Consider the following 22,890-nt stretch of genomic DNA (forward strand, 5'->3'; position numbering starts at 1 on the left):
GGGATCCCTTCCAAATCTACAGTTCTGTGATTCTATGGAAGAATGGCAGCATTAGCAGGAAGACCAGGCATGGCAAATCTGCAGCCTGGAGGAGGAGGAGGAGGAGGAGGAGGAGGAGGAGGAGGAGGAGGAGGAGGATTAATTGTATTTGTTTGTCACTTTTCTTACAGAGGTAACTCAAAGCAACTTACTTTAGAAGCAATTTAAAACAATAAAAACCTATAGACACCACCAGTATAAAAATGATAGGAAAACGCAGCTAAACTGCGGAGGTTTCTGCATTGCAGGAGGTTGGACTAGATAAACCTCTGTGTCCCTTCCATCTCCAATTCTATAAATCTATGACAAATACAAGACTACATGTCTCACCTCACTAAAAGCAGCCACAATGTCCCTCAAATTAAGGGACAAAAGTCCAAGGGAAAAGAAAAGTATTTGCCTGGCACCTAAAACTACATGGAGATGGCAACAGGCATCATTCCCTCCCTGGGGAGAGCATTTCACAAACGGGGCTACCAACATAAAGGCTTGCTCTTCTGTTGCCATCCTCTGAACCTTCCATGGATGGAGCACACAAGTGTGGGTAAGGAGTCCCACAGGCCAGGTTGTGCTACAGTGTTGGGCTGCTGCTTCCTCCCTGGATTACAAGCATTGGGACAAAGCCTCCCAAAGATCTGCGCAGGTGCTGTGGCGCACACCAGAGTGGCCTTCTCTCTTGGGGGACTTGACTTGTGGGCACATGCAAGTCAAACTTCAACTAAAGTACCAATGTGGGTGATGGCCACCAATGGCTTTAAAAGAGGACCAGACAAATGGATGGAGGACAAGACCATCAATGGCAACTAGCAATGAGCATGTTCTTTCTCCAGTGTCAGAGGCAGCATGCTTCTAATTACCAGTGACTGGGAAACACAGGTGGAGAGGGCACTGCAGTTGCATTCAGGTCCTGCTTGCAGGTTTCACATAATGGGCTTGGTAGCTGGCTGGCTGATGTATGTATGTATGTCTATACCACCTTTTCCTCCAAGAAGCTCAAGATGATTTACATGGTTCCCCCCCACACACTCCATCTTGTACCCACAACAATCCTGTGAGGTAGGTTAGACTGAAAGATGGTGACTGGCCCAAGGTCACCCAGTGAGCTTCATGGCCAAGTGGGGATCTGAACCCTGGTCTTCCAGGTCATGGTCAACTCTAACCATTACACCACACTGGCTGTCCAAATGAGAGAGCTGCAAGTTGCCTTCTCTGAGGCTTGAACTCAGGACCTTCAGATTATAGGACAGACACAGTGTCTGCTGTGCTAAAAAGGCTTCTGGTTGGCCGCTGTGGAAACAGGGTGTTGAACTAGATGGGTCCTTTTGGACTGATCCTGCTGCTAGGCTCTTCTAGTGTCCTTAGGTGGGTAGCACGTGGCATAACGTGTAAAGGTGGCCCTAGGCGTTTCAGTGCCTTCCTCCCTCTCTCCTCCCAAGTAGGTAAACGTTGTGAGTCAGAAGTTCCTGCCTGTGCTTCTTTGCTCTGGCTGCACAAATGCAACATGCAAAAATTGGAAAATTAGTCACTAACTGACAGGAAGGCCAGCACCAGTGGCTTACAAGACAAAAAAGCACCAACAGAGGAGTTTCCTTTCTCTGAGAAGCAGAACTACATAATGCAGAAGTGTGACAAGGGGTTTTAAATTTAGTTTCAAGTCTCCCTTTCACAGAAATTCTCTCTCCACATGCCTCCTACTTCTAGCATAGAAGAGCAGAACAACAACAGCACTGTCTCAGTTTTCATAGGTCAGGGAATAAGGGGGAAACCCCCACAGAACATATGCAGGTGGTAAGTATGGCAGATACTCCTCCAACCTCAGAAGGCTACAAGGGAGGCAATTCTTGGCTGCAAGGCCAGTGCGTGGGCAAGGAACCCTTAACCACAACCTGCACACACACACACTTAAACAAAACCCTCACTGCTTCAAAAACATTAGGCCCAAATCCCTGCTGTGGTTTTACTGACCAGACAATTGGTATATGCCTGCCAGTGCACCAGCAACTGCAAACACACCCACCAACTCCCTGCCATCCCAGAGGGGAGCAACTTTCAGGTTTATGGGATGTACTTCATGTTTTACTAGAAGCTCAAGATCCAAATGCAAGAGACATACATTTGGAATGAAAAGAATTTTGAACCTAGGGATTTGCTTTGAGAAGCAGAACTGAATGGAGCTGCCCCACACAAATTCAGTCCTGATTCAGAACTTAGTAAGAGCCAGCAGCCCATCTCTCTAGCATCTTGTTTTCAGAGCGGCCAGCCAGATGACAGGTTATTCCCCAGCTTTCTTCATCACGACAATATAATTTTGGAGTTGGAAGTCATTCTGTTGTTGGTATTATTAAATAACTGGAAGTCAGAAAAGTCAGAAATCTTGCAACTCACCCAGAGATCTATCAGTAAATCCTTATGTATCTTAAGTAGTCTACCAAGCCCTGCCCTACACAAACCATCTCCCTCGCGCTCTAGTCTCCAAAATGGGCAGCGCCAACCACCAGTTGACAGTTTCTGTCATCATGACAACTAGATGGAACTTTCTACTTTGTAGAATGAAGGCACACAACCACAGTAAGGAAGGAGTCATGCTGGCACATGGTTGTTGGATGACCCAAACCAATCAGCCAAGTCCCTTGACTGCAGATTACATCAATTTAAACCTCTACTTTTTCACATATATTTGCATCCAAAGTGGTGTGCATCAAAGTAAACAGTGGCAATCTCATATGTAATTAAAACAAGATAATGTTTAAAAAGATATAACAAGCAATCCTACTACAGTGGTACCTCGGTTTAAGAACAGTCCGGTTTAAGAACGATGTGGTTTACAAACTCCGCAAAACTGGAAATAGTGTCTTGGTTTGAGAACTTTACCTGGGCTTAGAACAGAATCCGAATGGTGGAAGGTCACCAGCGGTGGAAGGCCTCATTAGGGAAAGCGTGCCTCAGTTTAGGAACCATTTTGGCTTAAGAACGGACTTCCGGAACGAATTATGTTTGTAAACCGAGGTACCACTGTATTACAAACAGAATACTATTGCAACCAACAACAGAAGGGGAGGCAGGCTTTCAAGTCCACCTAAAAGGAGGAAAAGAGGGGGCCCAACTGATCTCTCCAGGGGCACCCCTACTAAGTTTTGGCATTGCCACTCATAAAAGGTCCTGCACCTCATAACTGGTGCAGGACTCCCAATGCCAATCTCACCGCTTAGGCAAAGGAGACGCTTAAAATTGACTTGACCCCAGGCCATTAAAACCATCAGCACTTTAAAAATGAGCCCAGAAGTAATGTAGTTGATAATATAAGATTGGCATTACAGTGGTACCTCGGTTCTCGAATGGCTTCGTTGTTGAACAAATCGACTCCTGAACACTGAAAACCCGGAAGTAAGTGTCTGGTTATTGAATGTTTTTCGGAAGCCGAACATCCAAAGCAGTTTCCACTTGAGTGCAGGTAGCTCCTGCAGCCAATCAGAAGCTGTGCCTTGGTTTTCAAACAGTTTCTGGAGTTGAACGGACTTCTGGAACAGATTAAGTTCAAGAACCAAGGTACCACTGTATATCCATTTGAAAGGTTCCCAATAACATTCTGGACCCATATTTTGAGCCAACTGAAGTTCCTAAACAGTCTTTAACAGCAACCCCAAACAGTGCAGCCTCATGCAGACACAACCATCCTTCAGCATGCACCATTCTTCTGTGCATGGCAACCACAAAACTTTCTTTCTCTCCCTCTCTTAAAAGATCAAAGAAGTTGCTTTTTAGAATACGCAAATGATCAAGTTAAGGTGCTCCATTCATTCATTCACTCTCTCTCTCATTCTCTCTCTCCACCATGCCTGGTTGGGTCTCGAACACATCTACTCTTGTCTAAAAGAATTGACGATTCACTTGCCTAGGCTCTTGTCTGCAAGAGAAAACAGAAGTCTATAGGAATGTGCCTGGACCTGGAAGGGTTAAGCCACTATCACTCAGTGGCAAATATCCGCTTTTCGAGGCAAGGTGTTCAAGAGGATGATGGCTGTCCAGATTCCAGCACACTTGGAGGAGGCTGAATAATGGGATACATTTCAAGCTGACTGCAGTGGGACCTGGCTCGTTCTTCATGCCTTCTCCCCAGCTTTTGATACCACTGACCACAGTATAATGGAGCAGCTCAAGGAGAAGGGGGTTGGGGGCACTGTACTTCAGAAAATAGTGATGGGGGCACTGTCCAATGCAATTGATGGGAGTTGTCATGTGGTGTCCCACAGGCTTTTATCTTGCCTATCATGTTATTAACATCTATATGAAACCTCTGGGAGCTGTCATCAGGAGATATGGAGTGTGGTGTTACAGATATGTAGATGACACCCATCTCTCTTCCATCTGAATCAGGAGAGGTGCCTGAGATGCTAGACAGGTGTTTGGAGGCAATGATGGACTGGATGTGGGCAAAAACTTTGAGGCTGAATCCTGAAGAGACACAGATGTTATGTGCTCCAAGTTCTCAAATCCAGGAGATGGGAAGATGGCCTGTTCTGGATGGGGTTACACTCCCCCAGAAGGAACAGGTTCATAGCTTGGGGGTACTCCTGTTTCAACATTGTCACTGGAGCCTACAAATGTGTATTTGCAGCGGCAGCTGTTTCGTCAGCTACAGCCCCTTTGGGACTGAGATGCCTTGGCCATAGTACTCCATGCTTTGATGACTTCCAGACTAGACTATTGCAATGTGCTTTATGGGAGGTTGCCCTCGAAGATGGCTTGGAAACTTCAACTGGTTCAAAACACAGTGGTCAGTTAAGTGGCTGGGGTTGCCTCCTATAGCCTCGATCTAAAACAGCTGCATTGGCTGCCAGTTGATTTCAGGGCCCATTCAAAGTGCTTATGCTCAAGTCTAAAGCCCAAAGTGACTTTGGCTCCAAATAGCTGGAAAGCTGCCTCCTTCCCTGCAGATTCTCTAGGGCACGGGTGTCAAACACAAGGCCCGCGGGCCGAATCCGGCACGCCAGACCTCGTCATGTGGCCCGTGTAGCCGCCGCCAGCCACCAGCCTTCACCTTTTATTCTCGCTTTTTTTTTTTGACACAAGAAAGCCGCCTCTTCAGCGCATGTGCAGCAGCCTACAAGCCAGAGAACATCTGCCCTCTAGCGGCGCCGGCCGTTCTACACAGGAAACCGCCACTTTACATGCATTCAGGAAACCTCCACTTGTTTTTATATTGAGCGCATGCCATCCTGTGATGTGACAGATCCAACAGCTGCCTGAACCTTTCTCTCCTGTACTGTAAGTCCTACAGATACAACCGGCCCTTTGAGGGTGACCAAACTGCTGAAGCGGCCCCCGATGAATTTGAGTTTGACACCCCTGCTCTAGGGTGTTAAGCACAGCAGAGGAGGCCCACATAGTAGTTCTACCTCCTTCAAAGTTTGGGGGTAGTATTTTCTATGGCAGCCTCTGCTGTGGAATTCACTCTGCACAGAGATGCCTCTGGTACCTCCATTATATGACTTTTGGTGAATGCTGAAGACACATCTCTTTACCTTGACACCTGAGATAACAAATGTAATAATAATAATAATAATTACAAGAAGAGCCAGATGCTGAAGGTGGACGAGGTGTTACCTCTTAACCTTCCATGAAGAGAAATTAACAATCACTAACAACCTGCTTTGTTGGGCAAGGAGCAGTATTAGAAACTCAGAAGTATAAGGCGAAAGATTTATACGATCTGAAGAGAAACCAGAGTCTTCAGACTTGGAGAAATTTTGAAAGACGTCCCGAAATATCTTTTGGATCTTAGTTTTAACTACAGAGATTTGGTTGCCCTGTCGAGAAGGAATAAAATCATCTCTAGGTGGGAGTTTCCCCGAGATTTACTCTTCAGTCTCAAAGGAAGGAAGATAAAAATAAGATCAGTAGAAGACAAAGTAAAGTGTATGTATAAATACGAAGAAGACTTGCAGAAGGGACTTGGAAAAGAGTGAAGAGCCTCGGACAGAAGATTATCAGGTTGATGGACTATATGGAATTGGCCGAAATGACTGGCAGAATCCGAGACCAGGGAGAAGAGACGGTGGAAGAAGATTGGAAAAAGTTTAAAGACTATTTATGGAAATATTGTAAAATTAATGAGTGTTAGAAAAATGTTGGAATGAAGTTATACGGCTTTAGTAGAAATGTTAGAAGGAATTAAGTACAAATAGATTATTGGAGTATTAAAGGGAAAATAAGGTTAAAATATGTTAAGACAATTATATGACAGAAAATAGAGGAAGATGGAAAGGAATTGCTGAAACAATTAATAGAAGTGGAATACAAATAGGGAGGTGTGAGGAGGTCGCTGAAACAAGTGAATGTAAGATATGATATTGAAATGGTATGATGTGTGTTTTAAATTGTTTTTGCTTTGTTTTGTTTAGTTTATTGTGTTAATGTCGTGTTGTGTATTGTTTATACATTGTATTGTATTGTTTTTTTCTTTTTTATTTTTTTTCCTTTCCTTTTTTCTTTTTTGTAATGTTTAAAAGTAATAAATATTTTTTTTTTTTTTTTAAAAAAGAAACTCAGAAGTATAAACTAATCACCAAATGACACCTTAAACCTAGGTTATGGTCGCTGCAACAGAATGTCAAGGTGCCATTTTTTCACCAATGAAGTTTCTTCTACTTCTTCATTTCATTTATATCCTGCTTCATATTTTAAAGCAAAAATCTCAAAGCCATTTACAACACGTTGAAATATAATATAAAATAAAATAATCCAGAATAAAACAAATTCAAGCTTCAAGGAAAATATTTCAGATCCTTCTCTGAGTTACATTTTGCTTTCCCCATATTTATTTATTTACTTAGTTCATATAGCTGCCCCATAGCAGAGGTACTCCAGGAAGCCAGCGTGGAGTAGTGGTTAGAGTGCCAGACTAGGACCTGGGAGATCAGGGTTCAAATCCCTACTCAGTCATGAAACTCACTGGGTGACCCTGGGCCAGTCACAGCCTCTTAACCTACCTCACTGGGTTGTTGTAGGGATTAACTGAGGAAGGGAGTAAACTACGTACTCCTTGGATAAAAATGTGAGATACTGTATAAATGCAATAAATAAGTTATTCTGCTTACTTGCTTAAGGAAGCTGGAAGGACCTGCCAGATGGAGATGTCAGTCAGCAACCTGGCATCCAGAAATCTCCATGTGGTCACAAAATGCACCTGACTAATTTCTAACACTGGCACAGAGGGCTCCTTCACATGGGAAAAAGTGAACAGAAAAGAGTCTTGTGCAAATTACAACTTCCCATGGCCGCATCTCAACATTGAATCAGATGCAAAGCAGTCACAGAGCAATGACCTCCAGCATGTGCTACCATACTATCCAATAAAATCAACTTTGAAAGTGCATTGCCTTCATGGCGTTTAGCAGCAGCATAGTTTGCTTTTGCTGCTTCTACAGTTTCCCATATTCTGATAAGAGGAAGCAGCTTAAAGTCTTCCACCCACATGAGTTGCTATTATGTCATGGTACTAGCAATTCATGACACACCTCCCATCTGGCTGAACATCATGTGTCTAATTGCTAACCATTATGTAACAACTACCTTTATATGGACAGAATCCCTTATTAAACATTCGCTTGCAGGAAGGGCAGCAGATGCTTTCACGATACAGTGGTACCTCGGGTTAAGAACTTAATTCATTCTGGAGGTCCATTTTTAACCTGAAACTGTTCTTAACCTGAGGTACCACTTTAGCTAATGGGGCCTCCCGCTGCTGCCGCGCTGCCGTTGAGCAATTTCTGTTCTCATCCTGAAGCAAAGTTCTTAACCCGAGGTACTATTTCTGGGTTAGCTGAGTCTATAACCTGAAGCGTCTGTAACCCGAGGTACCACTGTACCCAGCTATGAGCTACACTATCCAGACTGAAGTGCAGGCAGCTGCTCTCTAGAAGCTCCCACCACTCACTTTGGCAGTAAGAAAGCAAGCATAGCTCCGTTGGTAGAGCATGAGACTCTTAAGCTCAGTGTCGTGAGTTCAACTCCCACATTAGCCAAAAGATTCCTACATTGCGGGGGGCTAGACTATATGACCCTTGCGGTCTCTTCCAACTCTACCATTCTATCATTCTAAGACTTAGAGGCTTTCCCAAGAGGGTCTTGGCCCAACTATACAGTACAAGCAACCATTTCAAGACACATGTTTTTAGGGAGACTGACAAGGCAGAACACAGTAAGAGGAGTGCACCCCATGATGAACCCTCAAAATGGCACACAGCTGTGGCTCTTCCAACTATGTTCTATAGTCAACCACAATTCTAGTTTGCTCACCCTTTTGCAGACCACCACCTATAGCAGTTAGGTGGGGACGGTGTTCAACAAGTGCCTTGGTCCAAATGCATCCTACCCAGGAATCAAATTCTGGTCCATTCAGTTTTGTTCATTCCCCTTCCATTCTTTGAACACAGTCACTTGCAGAAGAGGATAGCAGCCACTTCTTTTTAAACATTAAAAGTTTACACTGAAAAGTGGGCTGTCTCTCAGGTTACTCCTAAGAAACCTCTCGCTCATCAGCCACTGCCCTACACTATTCCTCACTGTAGTTTCACAGTCAAAACAAAAAAAAATTTTTTTCTTTCCAGTAGCACCTTAAAGACCAACTAAGTTAGTTCTTGGTATGAGCTTTCGTAGTTTCACAGAGCATCTGAAAGGAACCCACAGGTGGTCCCAGATCCACACTTCTGCCAGTGCCACAGTGGGAGCTGAGCCACATCTCACAGATCATGTGCAACTGGGCACAATCCAAGAGTGCACATCCTCTTCAATATTGCAAAGGGTCCCAGGGCTCCCGTCACTCACAGACTGAGCAGTGCCACAGAAGCCCGGCAACAGAAGGAATCCCTTCAAACAAACATCTAAGAAAACATCTAAGAAGAGGAACACTTACCTCTCTCATGCACCCCAGTTTCTTTTTCTTCAGAGCTTCACATTTCCTCATCTTGCAGACCTGGTGGCTGGTTCTTCGATTCACACAGTGGGTGCAAGTCCCACAGTTTTCCTTCCTTAAGCAAGGTGCGCAGAGCCCACAGCGCTTTCGTTTCTTCCGGGACTGGGAGGCAGAGTCCACACCAACGCAACCCTCATTCTGCACTGTTGTTGGGAAGCCACGGCTGGCTGCGCTCAGCATCTCACTGTAGTCAGGGCAGTGACAGGCCCCCTCCAGGGTGCTGCTAAGTGGGGGCGCTAAATAGATCTTTTTCATGACTTTGCAGTGGCAGAGAACGGCAACGGAGCCAGCTTTGGGTGATGCCCTGGCATGAAGCTGTGAAAGACTTTGTACCTCTTCAGAACAAAGATCTTAAAAACACCTTGGTGAATAATTTGGGTTACCTAATGAGTCCAACTCGCTCCAACAACAAAAAAGATATACTATTCTCCTTGCTGTACTTCATCTACATTTCTTTCCCGGTATTCTCTCTCTTCTCAGGGTGCTACACCCCCAAATGGTGGGAGCTTTGGGACAACAGAGGTCAGAGGAGCTCTGCACATGGACCATCCTGGAGAGAAAAGAACTTTGGACAGGGTGAGTATCAAGAAAGAGTTCAGTTCGAGCCTCCACAGCTGGTGGTCCAAAGTCACGCTTCCTCAGCAAAGTATTCCAAAGAGGAATGGGGCGGGAGTGGGGGCCATTACTCAGAGCACCCCCTCCATACGCACATCAAGGTTGGAGACACGCGTCAGCCCAAGCTCATTCCACATCGAACTGGTAGCAACACAGCACTCTTGGGTTTCCAAGACAGCAATTTTTTTAAAAAGTGTCGTTTTTTATTTGTTTTGAGGAGAAGGAAGCTCTTCCCTGGGAACGCCCTTTAAAAACTTTAGAAACGCGACCCTGCCCCACCCCCACGCGAGATCCCAGCGGGAATCCACTCCCTGGTGGAAGGATCTTCCTCCTGAAGCCTCGCAGGCAAAGCTTGAGAGAACTTTTCTCCCTCCTCCTTTTGCTTTCTAAGAGACTCTCATTCCGCCAGAGAGAAGAGGGGGTTGTGTTTCGGGCCAGCTAGTCTCTCGGCTGGTCAAGCCCCCAGAAGGAGCTCCCAAACGCCGCCCCCGCCCAAGACACAAAGGAGCCCTTTATTACCACCAGCACCAGACGCCGCCGCTGCTGCCGCCGCCTCCTCCTGGGAAGGGGAGCCGCTAGGATCGGGCCCGTTGGGGGGGGGAGGCCGGGAGCCCCCGCCTGCAGCTTGCTGGGCGGGGCGGCGGAGGGAAGCGTCTTGCAGCGGCGGAGCAGGAGGAAGCGCACGTTGCTGCTGCTGCTGCTGCTTCTTTGTTCTGGAGGTGCCTCTCTCTCCCCCCGCGGTTGCTGGGCGGGGGCTGGGCCGGGCCGGGGGGAGCAGCGAGCGGCCTGCTGCCGGCGCGGGGCTGACTCAGGGCCGCCCGCCTGCCCGCCCGCGCCGGGCCAGCCAGACTCGGGGCGCGCGGCACTGGCGGCGGGGCGAGCGCTGCTCCGGACCGGCCGCGCCTCGGGCTCGCCAAGTTGCAGCTCCGTGACCCGCTCCTGCCCGGCCGCGGACGCGCGCTTGTGGGAAGGAGCTCCCGGCAAGGCAGCGGGAGGGCCGGGGTCCCCTGGGTGCAGCCGCGCGGCCACAGCCCGGCTACCGCCCTCGGCGCGCCCCTCCCCGGCCCCGCGGCGCCTTCACACGAGACGCCTCAGCCGCGCTTTCCAGCCCCTCTCGCGGGGTGAGGGGAGGGCGGCAGAGGAGGAAAGGAAGCCCGAGGACCCTCGACGGGCATTTTAAAAACTTGTTCGGGCCACATGCGCGCTCCGGAAAGTGGCAGCGCTCTAGAAATGCTTCATTCAGCTTCTTGGAGAGCCGAGCCTGTTCCCGCATGAGCCATTCACACGTGCACCCACCAGCGCCCTTATTGGGCACGAGCGCCAAGGGATTCCGCTCCTGCCCAACCAAGCCCACCTTGGAAAGGGGCAAAGGGCCGCAGCTTTCAGGGGCTTTTTAAAGGGGGAAGGAGTGAAAGTGTGGCGGTGCTGGGCCACTCCAGCCGTCCAGGGGGGGCTCAAGTGATTAAACTTCGTTCACGACAGAATAGTAGCATCATATCGGGGGGAAAGATGTAAGCTGGCCACTATAATATTACTTGATTGTGTCTGAAATTTTTGAGGGTTGGAAGAGCATCCATTCAATTACAGGTCTCTCCCCCGCCCAGCACCTGCAGATTAAAGTGGTACCCTCCAATCACACCTTGACCATCTCGGTGTCAAATGGACTGGATGGGTCTTTGGGCAGATCCAGCAGACTCTTCTTGGGTTTTTATGCTAGGTTCGGGCAGTGTTTCTAACCAGGCATATGCGCCCTTTCCCAATGAAGTGTATGAAGGGGGCGGGGAGCATGGCTGTTTCCAAAAATACATACAATGTAAGTGAAAAATCAAGAAAAATAAAATTCAAAAGTTTTGCTCAGAAGAGGAGATTGTGTGTTACATGATCTGCACATCACCATGGGCATAGCCAGGATTTACCCCCAGCTATGCCCACGCACAATGTCACAGGTCCACCGTAGTTCAGTATTATCTCAAAATAAGTGCCTGGCATGCTCTGGTCCTTGGGTCACGAAGAGTCGGACACGACTCAATGACTAAACAACAACAAACAGTACAGTAGTTCGTCACACACTGCAGTTAAATCAGTTGCATCTTGATTTGCGCTGCTCTGTGGGGCTTGCCAGTGAGGATCGTAGCAATGTTCTTGTCATCTGGCAACACTGCAAAGAATATGACCTTGCCCCTCAGATCTATGGAATGCACACTCAACACACTCAATTTTATCAAGGAAATGATTTTTATTTTTGTTTTCTTGGAGAAGTGCTACACTCACCAGTTCTCCCACCCCCCACACACCAAGCACATATAGAAGAGATGGGAAAAGCAGCAGAGGGAAAGATAGGAGAGGCAGAACTTCTACTACCGTATTTTTCGCTCTATAAGACGCACCAGACCACAAGACGCACCTAGTTTTTGGAGGAGGAAAACAAGAAAAAAAATATATTCTGAATCTCAGAAGCCAGAACAGCAAGAGGGATCGCTGCGCAGCGAAAGCAGCAATCCCTCTTGCTGTTCTGGCTTCAGCGATAGCTGCGCAGCCTGCATTCGATCCATAAGACGCACACACATTTCCCCTTACTTTTTAGGAGGGAAAAAATGAGTCTTATAGAGCAAAAAATACGGTAATACCTTACTCCCTTTCTGCTTTGCTCACTAAACTCCCCATATGGGACAGCTGCATATTCCTGCACTGCAGAGGGTTGGACCAGATGGTCCTCAGGGTCCAACCATGATTCTACGAACCCTGGCATTTTATTGTTTCCTCTTAAAGCATTTTTATACCCATGTCCCCCATACCCATATCAGAATGGCTGGCTCCATCTTTGCCCACATCCTGAGAGCTACTAGTTGACCACCTTGTTCTCCTTACAAAGCTGCAATTCCCAGAGTTCCCTCGGGACAGCTAAACCACTATGGGAATTGTAGCTCAGCGAGGGAAACACGGGTCTCTTAACAACTCTCAGCACCCTTAACTACAACTCCCAGAGAAATCAAGCCTCATGAGGAATGGTTGAGGGAGTTGGGAATGTTTAGCCTTGAAAAGGGGAGACTGAGGTGATAGGATAGCTGCCTTCAAATATATAAAGGGCCGTCTCACAGAAGATGGAGTAAGCATGTTTTTGCCTGCTCCAGAGGGGGGAGGACCCAAACCAATGGATTTAAATCATAGGAAAGTGGATTCTGACCCAGGCTTCCTCAACCTCAGCCCTCCAGATGTTTTTGGCCTACAACTCCCATGATCCCTAGGTAGCAGGACCAGTGGTCAGGGATGATGGGAATTGTAGTCTCAAAACATCTGGAGGGCCGAGGTTGAGGAAGCCTGTTCTGACCCAGCGGTACCTCGGGGTAAGTACTTAATTCGTTCCGGAGGTCCGTTCTTAAACTGAAACTGTTCTTAACCTGAAGCACCACTTCAGCTAATGGGGCCTCCCGCTGCTGCCACCACAACACCACTGTGCAATTTCTGTTCTCATTCTGAAGCAAAGTTCTTAACCCGAGGTACTATTTATGGGTTAGCGGAGTCTGTAACCTGAAGCGTCTGTAACTTGAAGCATCTGTAACCCGAGGTACCACTGTACTGGGATGTGATGGACTCCCTACTGGAGGTTTTTAAGCAGAGCTTAGATGGCCATATGTCAGGGGTGCTTTAGCTATGATTCTTGCATGCAGGAGGTTGGACTCTCAGAGTCCCTTCCAACTAGCGGCATAGTGTGTGTGGTGGTGCCTGGAGCAGGAGGGTGGCTGTGCACCCAGGGGGAGCACTCACCCAGGGGGCAGGGGGCAGAGAATGAAGGGTGAATGAAGCCCATGCCCAGCCCACACCGCCATCGACCCCCTGCCAAGCAAGGCTGTGCTGCACCTCCTCAGCATCGCAAAGCAGGGCACGGCTGGCAGAGCAGCATGAGTGCGCTACTTGGGAGCATTCCTGTTGCACTTGCCAAGGGCTGCGGGTGGACAGCGGCACTGCAGCATGCGGCTGGCAGGGTGGCAAGGAATAAAATGCGCCCACCCCCCAAAAAATGTGCCTGGGGCAACCGCCCCTCTGGCCTCCCCACACGACGCTACTGCATCCAATTCTGCAATTCTATGATTCTTGGGGGGAAGCCATGTCTGTTAAAAGTGTTTTGATAGTGTTTTCAATGTCTGGTGTGGACGTAGTCCTAGTCTTACCCAAACGGGTCCCTCCAGAGCTGTCCATGAGTCTGTTCCTTCCTTTTTAACATACTGTATAAAGCATGTATAAGGGGACACAGGTGGCACTGTGGTCTAAACCACAGAGCTTCTTGGGCTTGCTGATCAGAAGGTTGGCGTTTCGAATCCCTGTGACAGGGTGAGCTCCCGTTGCTCGGTCCCTTCTCCTGCCAACCTAGCAGTTCAAAAGCACATTGAAGTGCAAGTAGATAAATAGGTACCACTCCAGCGGGAAGGTAAACGGTGTTTCCGTGCACTACTCTGGTTTCACCAGAGTCATGCTGGCCACATGACGTGGAAAAACTGTCTGCAGACAAACGCCGGCTCCCTTGGCCTGAAAGCGAGATGAGCACCGCAACCCCAGAGTCGTTTGCGACTGGACTTAACTGTCAGGGGTCCTTTACCTTTACAAAGCAAAAGTTGCCAGCAACAAAACCAATGCCACCTGGATGCCCTTTCAGTGCTTTCAGCTCTTTGGTCAGCTTTCCCATCAAGGCATTAGGTCAGACACACCTTTGGAGCTTGCACCTGTAATGTAATATTTGCTGATTCCCCTTTAATTCGTATGCTATAACTTGACAGCTGACAGACTGCCAACAATAAAACACTTCAGTTCTTTATGTATCAGTTACACATTTTTTTAGTGTTGATGTTTTTATTGGCATTTTTGTTTTATTTTTTTGTTATTCACTTTGGGATGTTTTGTGGGAAGTGATTCTTAATTCATTAAACAAATAGTATGCATAGCAGCCTCCAGACTGTAGAAATAAATTTTTTAAAGTCCTCAATGTTAAAAAAGCAGCCAGCTTCCCCTGGCCTGAAGACCAGCTCCTCTGAGCATGAACCTCCTTACTTCAGATTAACCATGTGGACAGTAGTCAACCAAAAAATATTTAACTTATCACACCGATCTGGGTAGGAAAAAACATTTGACTCCAAGACATCTCCCAGCCCAGCAGTGCTTCACTCCCATGCTGGGACAGAGCTGTGTTCTTCCAGAGTCTGTCAGGCTCTGGAGCTGAAACACTTAATTAAACTCTAGTGTCAGGAAAGCGAGTTTGAAATAAAGCACCACCTAGTGTGCAGCCACAGCTTTGAACTTTTAAAATGCATTTACCAGACCAGTGAAACTCCACCAAATTCAAATAGTTATTTCCCCAGCAAAGCGATTTTAGAGTCAGTCTATGTACATACTTCATCGCCAAAACCAAGAGGCAGATTTTTAAAAGGCATTTTTCCTTCACTGGCATCTTATTACAGAGTGCTGTAAACTTGTTGTGTTCTGCAGGGCTCTGTGCTATCTTTCTGACTAAATTAGGAAGGTACTTCATTGTTTCCCAAGGCAGATAAGTGCCAACAACAACAGTAAATACTTTAAACTCAGCTGGCCATCAACACTTATTTGCTGTTTATTTGTTGCATTTCTATCCCACCTTTCCCCTGAAGCATTCAAGGTGGCAAACGTAGCTCTCCTCCTCCCCATTTCATCCTCACAACAACCCTGTGAGGTAGGCTAGGCTGAGAGCGCATTACTAGCCCAAGGTCACCCAGTGAGCTTCATGACTGAGTGGGAGTTTGAACCCTGGTCTCCCCAGTCCTAGTCTAACACACCAACCACTACACCACACTCACACATGCTTGTGCCTTAGCCTGCACCATTTGCTTTCCAACTGCGTGGACAAAAACTGGCCAGCAGCCATCACTGTGACATCAGGTGATTGGCATGTGGGGAGTCCCACCTGTCAAACTTGGCTTGGTGTATTTGTTTGGGGGGGGGCTGGGAGAAAGAGAGAGGAACAGAGGGGGAAAGGAAGAGCAAGAAGGTTCTACTCCTGTTGGCAGGATCCAGGTTCTCACCCCTGCTTTAGAGAACAGGCTGCACACTCAAAGCCATTGGGCCAGAAAGCAGGGAACTGTTTCAGCGTCAGTCAAAAGTGTTATTTATAAGTCAGAACTGCTGGATGCACATGACATGAGCGGCTAGAGGAGAAACAAAAGGAAATACCTGGCTGAGACAGCAGTGGGGAAATGGCAGAGGAGGACTCCTTTGGATCAGACCAAAGGCCCATCAAGCCCAGCTTTGTTTCCACAGCCACCAACCTTGTGGCCCTTGTGGTCTCTTCCAACTCTATGATTCTATGATTCTATGGAGGTCTTTAAGCAGAGGCTTGACAACCATATGTCAGGAGTGCTCTGATGGTGTTTCCTGCTTGGCAGGGGGTTGGACTCGATGGCCCTTGTGGTCTCTTCCAACTCTATGATTCTATGAACCTTTAGGTGCCTTTGGCAAGTGCATGAACAAGATCGGTGTGCCTGCTCACCCTCCCTGCACATGTTCCTCAGGAACAGGTTTTCAGAGGCATCCACCTCTGAACTTGGAGGGAGCATATTGTTGCATGCACCCCAATCTCAAAGTGGCAAGAGATTTCAGGGTCAATTCTCTCAGATCTTGCAACCCCACACTCCTTTTAACATTAGAGTAAGATCAGGGACTGACAAGGGAATTGAGGTGGGGGGCTCCCCAAGGCTTTTGCAAGCCGCCTTCCTCTCCCCTTTTAAGCTCCCAATCACTGCTCTAAACCACAGCTGGGAAAGAGAAACTCCCTGTCTGAAACCCCAAGAGTAGACAATTATGAGCTAGACGGACCAGTGGCCTGATTCAGTGTAAGGCAGCTTTCTATGTTGCTGTCCAAACTTAGATTTTGCAAGCCCACATCCAGGAGTGCACTGGGGGGGGGGTGGCTATGAGCAAAATCCACGCTTACATCTACTCAAGACAGAAACCACTGCCTTTTTTCAATGCAAAGAGCGTTTGTTGCTATCACTTTCCTATTCCTCATATTAACTACAGAAACACCATTACAACTAGGGAGGGCCTTAGTTCAATAATACTTGCTCTGCATGCAGAAGGTTCAAATCCAAGCACCCACAGGCAGGACTGGGAAAGACTCCTTGTCTGAAACTCTGGAGAGTCACTGCCAGTCTGTGTAGACAACACTGAGTTGGCTGGACTAAGGATCTGACTCATGGGACTGCACCCAATGTACTTGTTCCATTAGCACAAAGATTTGTGCCTGTGCAACAAAAGTTCTCCTTTCTCCTGCCCCTGTGTGTGCCCCAAACCCTCCCTAAATCAGCTCCAGAGGATTGGAGTGAACCCCGAAACAGATCAGGGGGGTGCAAAGAGTGGAGGAGTTCCATCACATGAGTGCTAATAGAGCAAGTTACTTAACACCACACTGGATGCAACCCAGGAAAAGATACCTGTCTGTGTATATGTATATAATTAACCTCAGAGGTCAGAAGGAGTAATGCAGCCGGGGGTGTGGGGAATTTCTCTGCACATTCCCTGCTGCCTATCAGCTGTAGGGAGGGAGCAGGCCTTCAAGTGCCCCTCTGTACACAAACCCCAGAAGTTTGAAGGGAAAGGGGGCTGCTGAAGGCTTTTCTCTCCCCTTCCCTTCAGAGAGCAGTGTCTTGGGGGGTCTACTGCCCATCCCCACTCTTCCCCCCAGGCTCTGCTGCCCCAACCCCCCCACTGCTCTTTCACTCTCTGCCCAGCCAGCCTAAGTCTGTCCTCACACTGTATTTTGCAGCAGCAAGAAACTGGTGGCCACGTGAACTGCGGCAGGACAACTTTTCCTTTACAAAAATATTATACACCATGAGATGTAATATGAAATGAAAGAGTGCTTTTCAAGTCCTGCCCTCCCCCACCACCGTCACCAACAGAACAAGAACTAAGACCATCAGAAGAGCTTGCTGGATCATCTAGCCTAGCATCCTGTTCTGAGGGGCCAACCAGATGGCTGTGGGGAACCCAAAAGGAGCACATAAGTGCATGCAGCCCTCTCTCCTCCTCTGGCTTAGACTGAGCAACTGGTACTGAGAAGCTCTGCTGACTCCAACGATGGAGGCAGAGCAGAGGCAGGATGTGTGGGAGCCATCACTGTCTCCTGTGGGAGCAGGTTCCCTAGTGTGTGAAGAATGACTTTTTAAAATCTTCCAACTTCACTGGATGTCTACAAGTTCTAGTGTTATGAGAGGAAGGCAAACTTTTATTTACTCCCTTTCTCCGTGTTTAAAGTTACTCATTGTACTGATTTAACTGTTGTTGTTTAGTTGTGTCCGACTCTTCGTGACCCCCTGGACCAGAGCACGCCAGGCACTTCTGTCTTCCACTGCCTCCCGCAGTTTGGTCAAACTCATGCTGGTAGCTTCGAGAACACTGTCCAACCATCTCGTCCTCTGTCGTCCCTTTCTCCTTGTTCCCTCCATCTTTCCCAACATCAGGGTCTTTTCCAGGGAGTCTTCTCTTCTCATGAGGTGGCCAAAGTCTTGGAGCCTCAGCTTCAGGATCTGTCCTTCCAGTGAGCACTCAGGGCTGATTTCCTTCAGAATGGATGGGTTTGATCTTCTTGCAGTCCACGGGACTCTCAAGAGTCTCCTCCAGCACCATAATTCAAAGGCATCAATTCTTTGGCGATCAGCCTTCTTTATGGTCCAGCTCTCACTTCCATACATCACTACTGGGAAAACCAGAGCTTTAACTATACGGACCTTGATTTAACTGTAGCATTTTACCAATTTGAGAAGAATGCAGTTATCTACAAACGAAAGGTTTAACAGCGTACTGAATCTTTTAAAAAGCACATTATAGTGGTACAGAAGCAGCCTTCCTCTTAATGGGGGAGGCTGAGATGAGTAGAAGACTGGAATACATTAGTCAATTCTTTTTAGAATTGGCTTAAGATGAGCTTGAGTCTACATGGCTGACACCACTTCTGTGGTTGCTCCCATTCAACTCCAAGAAGCATGTACATTTTCAGGGCCAACTGCATGTTTACACAGAAGCAACACAAAGAGGGCTGCAACCAGAGGATTTTGTAACATGCTAACGATATCCTTGCGCAGGGACAGAAACTATCAACTAGATGTAGTAAAAAACGTAAAGGAGAAAAGTGTTCCGGACTACTCCTCCCTGACCACTGGGCTAAGCTATCTGGGGATGGGAGACTTCCGGAGGCAGCGCCAATGGCAATGGCGGATTCCCTCTAGTCTGGAGGGAGTAGCTCCGTGGAAATCGGGTCTTGCCGCTACGGCGAAGCGGGGACCCTTTTGAAAATCACAGGCGGGTGAAGCCTGTGACCGTGGGACTCGGCAGGCACCTTTAGCGCCCCCCCAATTCGCGAGGGAACCCTGCGAGGGGCTCCGGAGCGTAACGGGGAGTTTGGCGCGGTGCTGAGAGTCAATTGCTTCTTCCGTGGAGTGAAGCCGCGCAGCTGTTGCTGGAGAGCGCTGACCTTTTTCCTGTGACAATTCGGCTACTAAACAACTACCCGTGAGTAGGTGAAGCTTAAAGATTGGGGATCAAAGAAAAAAAGGGACTAATTTGGCACTGAAGCGGGAAGGCGTAAACAGGAAGTCCGCCTTCCGCTTTCTGTATACAGATCAAAGCAAAGACTGTTTAAGCTAAGACCTGGAGAGTTGCGTTTTAAAGTCTCAAATCCTAACGTTAAAGCAAAAGAATTCCCTCCCTGAATTGCAGGAGAGGGGAGGGAAGAGGGGAAAGTATTTTTTTTTGCCTGCAAAAAAAAAGAAAAGAAGGAGAGAAAAGGGAATAAAGACCACCACTTAATCCTTGGGAACGGATTGCCAGGATTATTAGAACTGCTGTACTGAGAGTCGCACTATTATGGACAATGTAACTTTTTGACAGTTAACTCTGCAAGGGAGATACTTTTTGAAGGGCTTCTTTGGACTTGAAACTGTTGCCTATTTGGTTGTCAAGGGGGACTTTGGAAAAGTTGGAAAAGATACTCTATTGCAATACTATTGACTGCTACTGTGTCCCCCTAGAGGAACACTGAAATTGTTACAACTAGTTGGGGAATTTTCCATTCTCAACTAGCTTGGGAATTTCCACTGCAAAACAAGCTTTGGCCGTGGGACTGACCTTGATTCTCAGACAAAGTGTGATGGATGAAAAAATAACAAGATCGGGCAAGGTTAGATTGCAGCAGACCAGTGCAGCATCGCAGCAACGTAGAGCATCTGCATCCGGCCCTCCTGCACCACAGGGGGAAGATCCTGTACAAGCTGGGTCAAAAGGAATGGCCTCTGAAGAGGGATTTACTTCAGTATTAATGAAAATTTATGAAACATTGGAAAAACTAAGCAAACAAGTTACTGAAGCAACAACTAAAATTGACCAAAATACTACTAGCATTAACAACCTGGGGCAGAAGGTGAATTCAAATACAGAATCCATTGAAAAACTGCTGCAAGAATCTACTTCTAATCGAAAGACAGCTGAGGAAGCAAGGGAAAAAGCAGCGGCTGTAGAGGAAAAGATAACACCGATATGCAAACAGCTTGGGGACCATCAGTCGCTTTTGTCTATGATTGAACTTAAGGAGAAACAGACCAATCTGAGGATCAGGGCGGTACCTGAACTTGAAAAAGACAGCCTAAGTGATTTTCTTACACAGGAATTTGCAGACTTTTGGAACTTGGATGATAAGCAAGACTTTAAGATAGTAAGTGCTTTTAGACTTGGAAGAGGAGGAAGAAAGAACAGGTCGAGAGACTGTTTGATTACCCTCCGATCAAAAGAGGAGAGAGACAAAATACTGAGTCTGCACTTCCAGAAGACCTTGGAAATAAATGAATCAAGAGTGGAGATATTTAAGGACATTCCGAAACATCTTTTGGACCTTAGGTCTAATTACGGAGATTTGGTGGCCCTGTTGAGAGGAAATAGAACCATTTTTAGGTGGGAATTCCCCCAAGGCCTATCTTTTACCTTTAAAGGGAAAAAGTTTAAAATAAGATCAGTGGAAGACAAAGAAAATTTTTTGAGAGAATACGGAGAAGACCTGCAAAAAGAAGCTGTAGAAGAGCTAAGAGCTTTAAAACCAGGAGTACTAGACATAGTACCACCACCTTTGGGATTGGACAAGCTAGAGAAAGTGATACCACCGTCAGAACAAGAGGAATTATTGGGAGCAGTTGGAGGAAAAGCAAAATAAATACACCATGTCTCTGCAACTATTAAGTTGGAACATTCATGGATTTAACTCCCCGGAGAAAAGGAGGAAAGTCTTTCATTTATTGAAAAAGGAACAATTGGACTTGATTTGTTTACAGGAAACACATGTGATAAGGCTACACAGGAAAGTATTGATTAATAAAAGATTGGGTCAAGAGTTTATTTCATCGCACAAGGTTAAAAAGAGAGGAGTAGTTATTTACGCAAAAGAGAGCCTATCACCGAAATTTGTTTTTAAAGATGATCAAGGAAGATTTGTGGCAATCGAAATTCAATCACAAGGAGAAAACTTTTTAATAGTAGGAGTTTATGCACCAAATGAGGGGAAATCTGAATTTTTTAAGAAGTTGCATGAGACATTGTTAGACTATATGGATTACAACATCATTATGATGGGAGATATGAATGGAGTGGTATCTACAAACATGGACAAGTCGCAGAGACAGGTTGTAACCAAAGATGGCAGACTACCAAAAACCTTTGTCTGGATAAGATATAAAGACTTACTTGAAAATAAAACCCCAAGGTGGCTATCACCGATGGAAGCAAAGGCTCAGAAAAAGCTCAATATGGAGGCCAAGTGGCCGAAATATTGGGAAATTTTGGAGCAAGGAGACGACAAATTGAAATTGCAGAGTTTTGAGAAATTAAAAGATAAAGTGCGAGACTGGCTTCATTATTATCAAATAAGAGAGGCCTATAATTTGGACAAAAAAATTGGCTTCCAGGTGGAAAAATCAAAATTTGAAACAGAACTGTTAGATCCCAAAACTAAGATACTTTCAAGAATGTATAACTTGCTGTTAAAATGGAATACGCAGGATGAAACGGTTAAATCTGCTATGATTAAATGGGCACAGGATGTTGGACATAACATCATGTTTGCTGACTGGGAACAGTTGTGGACCACTGGTATGAAATTTACGGCATGTAATGCCTTAAGAGAGAATATTATGAAAATGATATACAGGTGGTACATGACACCAGTCAAGCTTGCAAAAATATATCATCTGCCCGATAATAAATGTTGGAAATGTAAAGAGAATGAAAGTACATTCTTTCACCTTTGGTGGACATGCCCAAGGATTAAGGCTTTCTGGGAGATGATCTATAACGAAATGAAAAAGGTATTTAAATATACCTTTCTGAAGAAACCAGAGGCCTTTCTCCTGGGCATGGTCGGCCAATTGGTGCCAAAGAAGGACAGAACTTTCTTTATGTATGCAACAACAGCAGCAAGAATACTTATTGCAAAGTATTGGAAGACACAAGATTTACCCACCAGGGTGGAAGAGTGGCAGATGAAGGTGATGGACTATATGGAATTGGCGGAAATGACTGGCAGAATCCGAGACCAGGGAGAAGAGTTGGTGGAAGAAGATTGGAAGAAATTTAAAGACTATTTGCAGAAATATTGTAAAATTAATGAATGTTAAAATGATGCTGGATTGAAAATAAGTGGCATTAGCAACAAAGTTAATAAGAATATGCAAAAATGGATAGATAATGGATGAAAATATATAGCTATAATATGTTAAGATATAGAGTTAAGATAAATGAAAGAGGGTAAGGATTTGCTGAATTGATTATGTAAATGGGAATACAAAAAGGGGAGGTGTGAGGAGGTCAAGGAAACAAGCAAATGAGCTTAAAGATATCAAAAAATGGATGTGTTTTTAATTTTTTCTTACCTATTCGCTTTTTGTATCTTGTATTTTATTTCTTTTTTCTTTTTTATGTATTTTTGTATTTTTTGTATTTTTTCTTACTTCTTTCTTTTTTATGCTTTCTTTTTATTCTGTAAACCTCTGTTTTTTGTAAAACTTTAATAAATATTTTATATAAAAAAAATAAGCTATCTGGGGATGATGGGAATTGAGAACCCAACCACACCCAGGGACTCAGCATTCAAGAACACTGTGAGGAGGGGATCTCCAGCAGCTGCCCTCCCCCATACACATTTCTTCAGCTGCAGTAAATGTTGATGCCCCCAGTGCAACTGAGTATATAAGGACAATAGC

At 46.2% G+C, this 22,890-nt stretch overlaps 1 protein-coding gene across 2 annotated transcripts in view; it reads right to left on the minus strand.

Annotated features, from left to right (window-relative positions):
* Positions 1-10,369, minus strand: part of TET3 (tet methylcytosine dioxygenase 3) — a 107,729-nt gene extending 97,360 nt beyond the window's left edge. Inside the window, exon 1 of one of the 2 annotated variants that reach the window (XM_083629167.1) lies at positions 8,954-10,369. In XM_083629167.1, coding sequence (XP_083485293.1) covers positions 8,954-9,268 — 315 coding nt within the window. In that variant the 5' untranslated portion in view covers positions 9,269-10,369. The remainder of the gene's footprint in view (positions 1-8,953) is intronic. The other variant, XM_083629168.1, reaches the window with a different exon arrangement.
* Positions 10,370-22,890: the final 12,521 nt, after the last annotated feature.

The sequence above is a fragment of the Podarcis filfolensis genome (genome assembly GCF_964270895.1).
Source record: "Podarcis filfolensis genome assembly, chromosome: 8".
In the NCBI taxonomy this organism is placed as follows: domain Eukaryota; kingdom Metazoa; phylum Chordata; class Lepidosauria; order Squamata; family Lacertidae; genus Podarcis; species Podarcis filfolensis.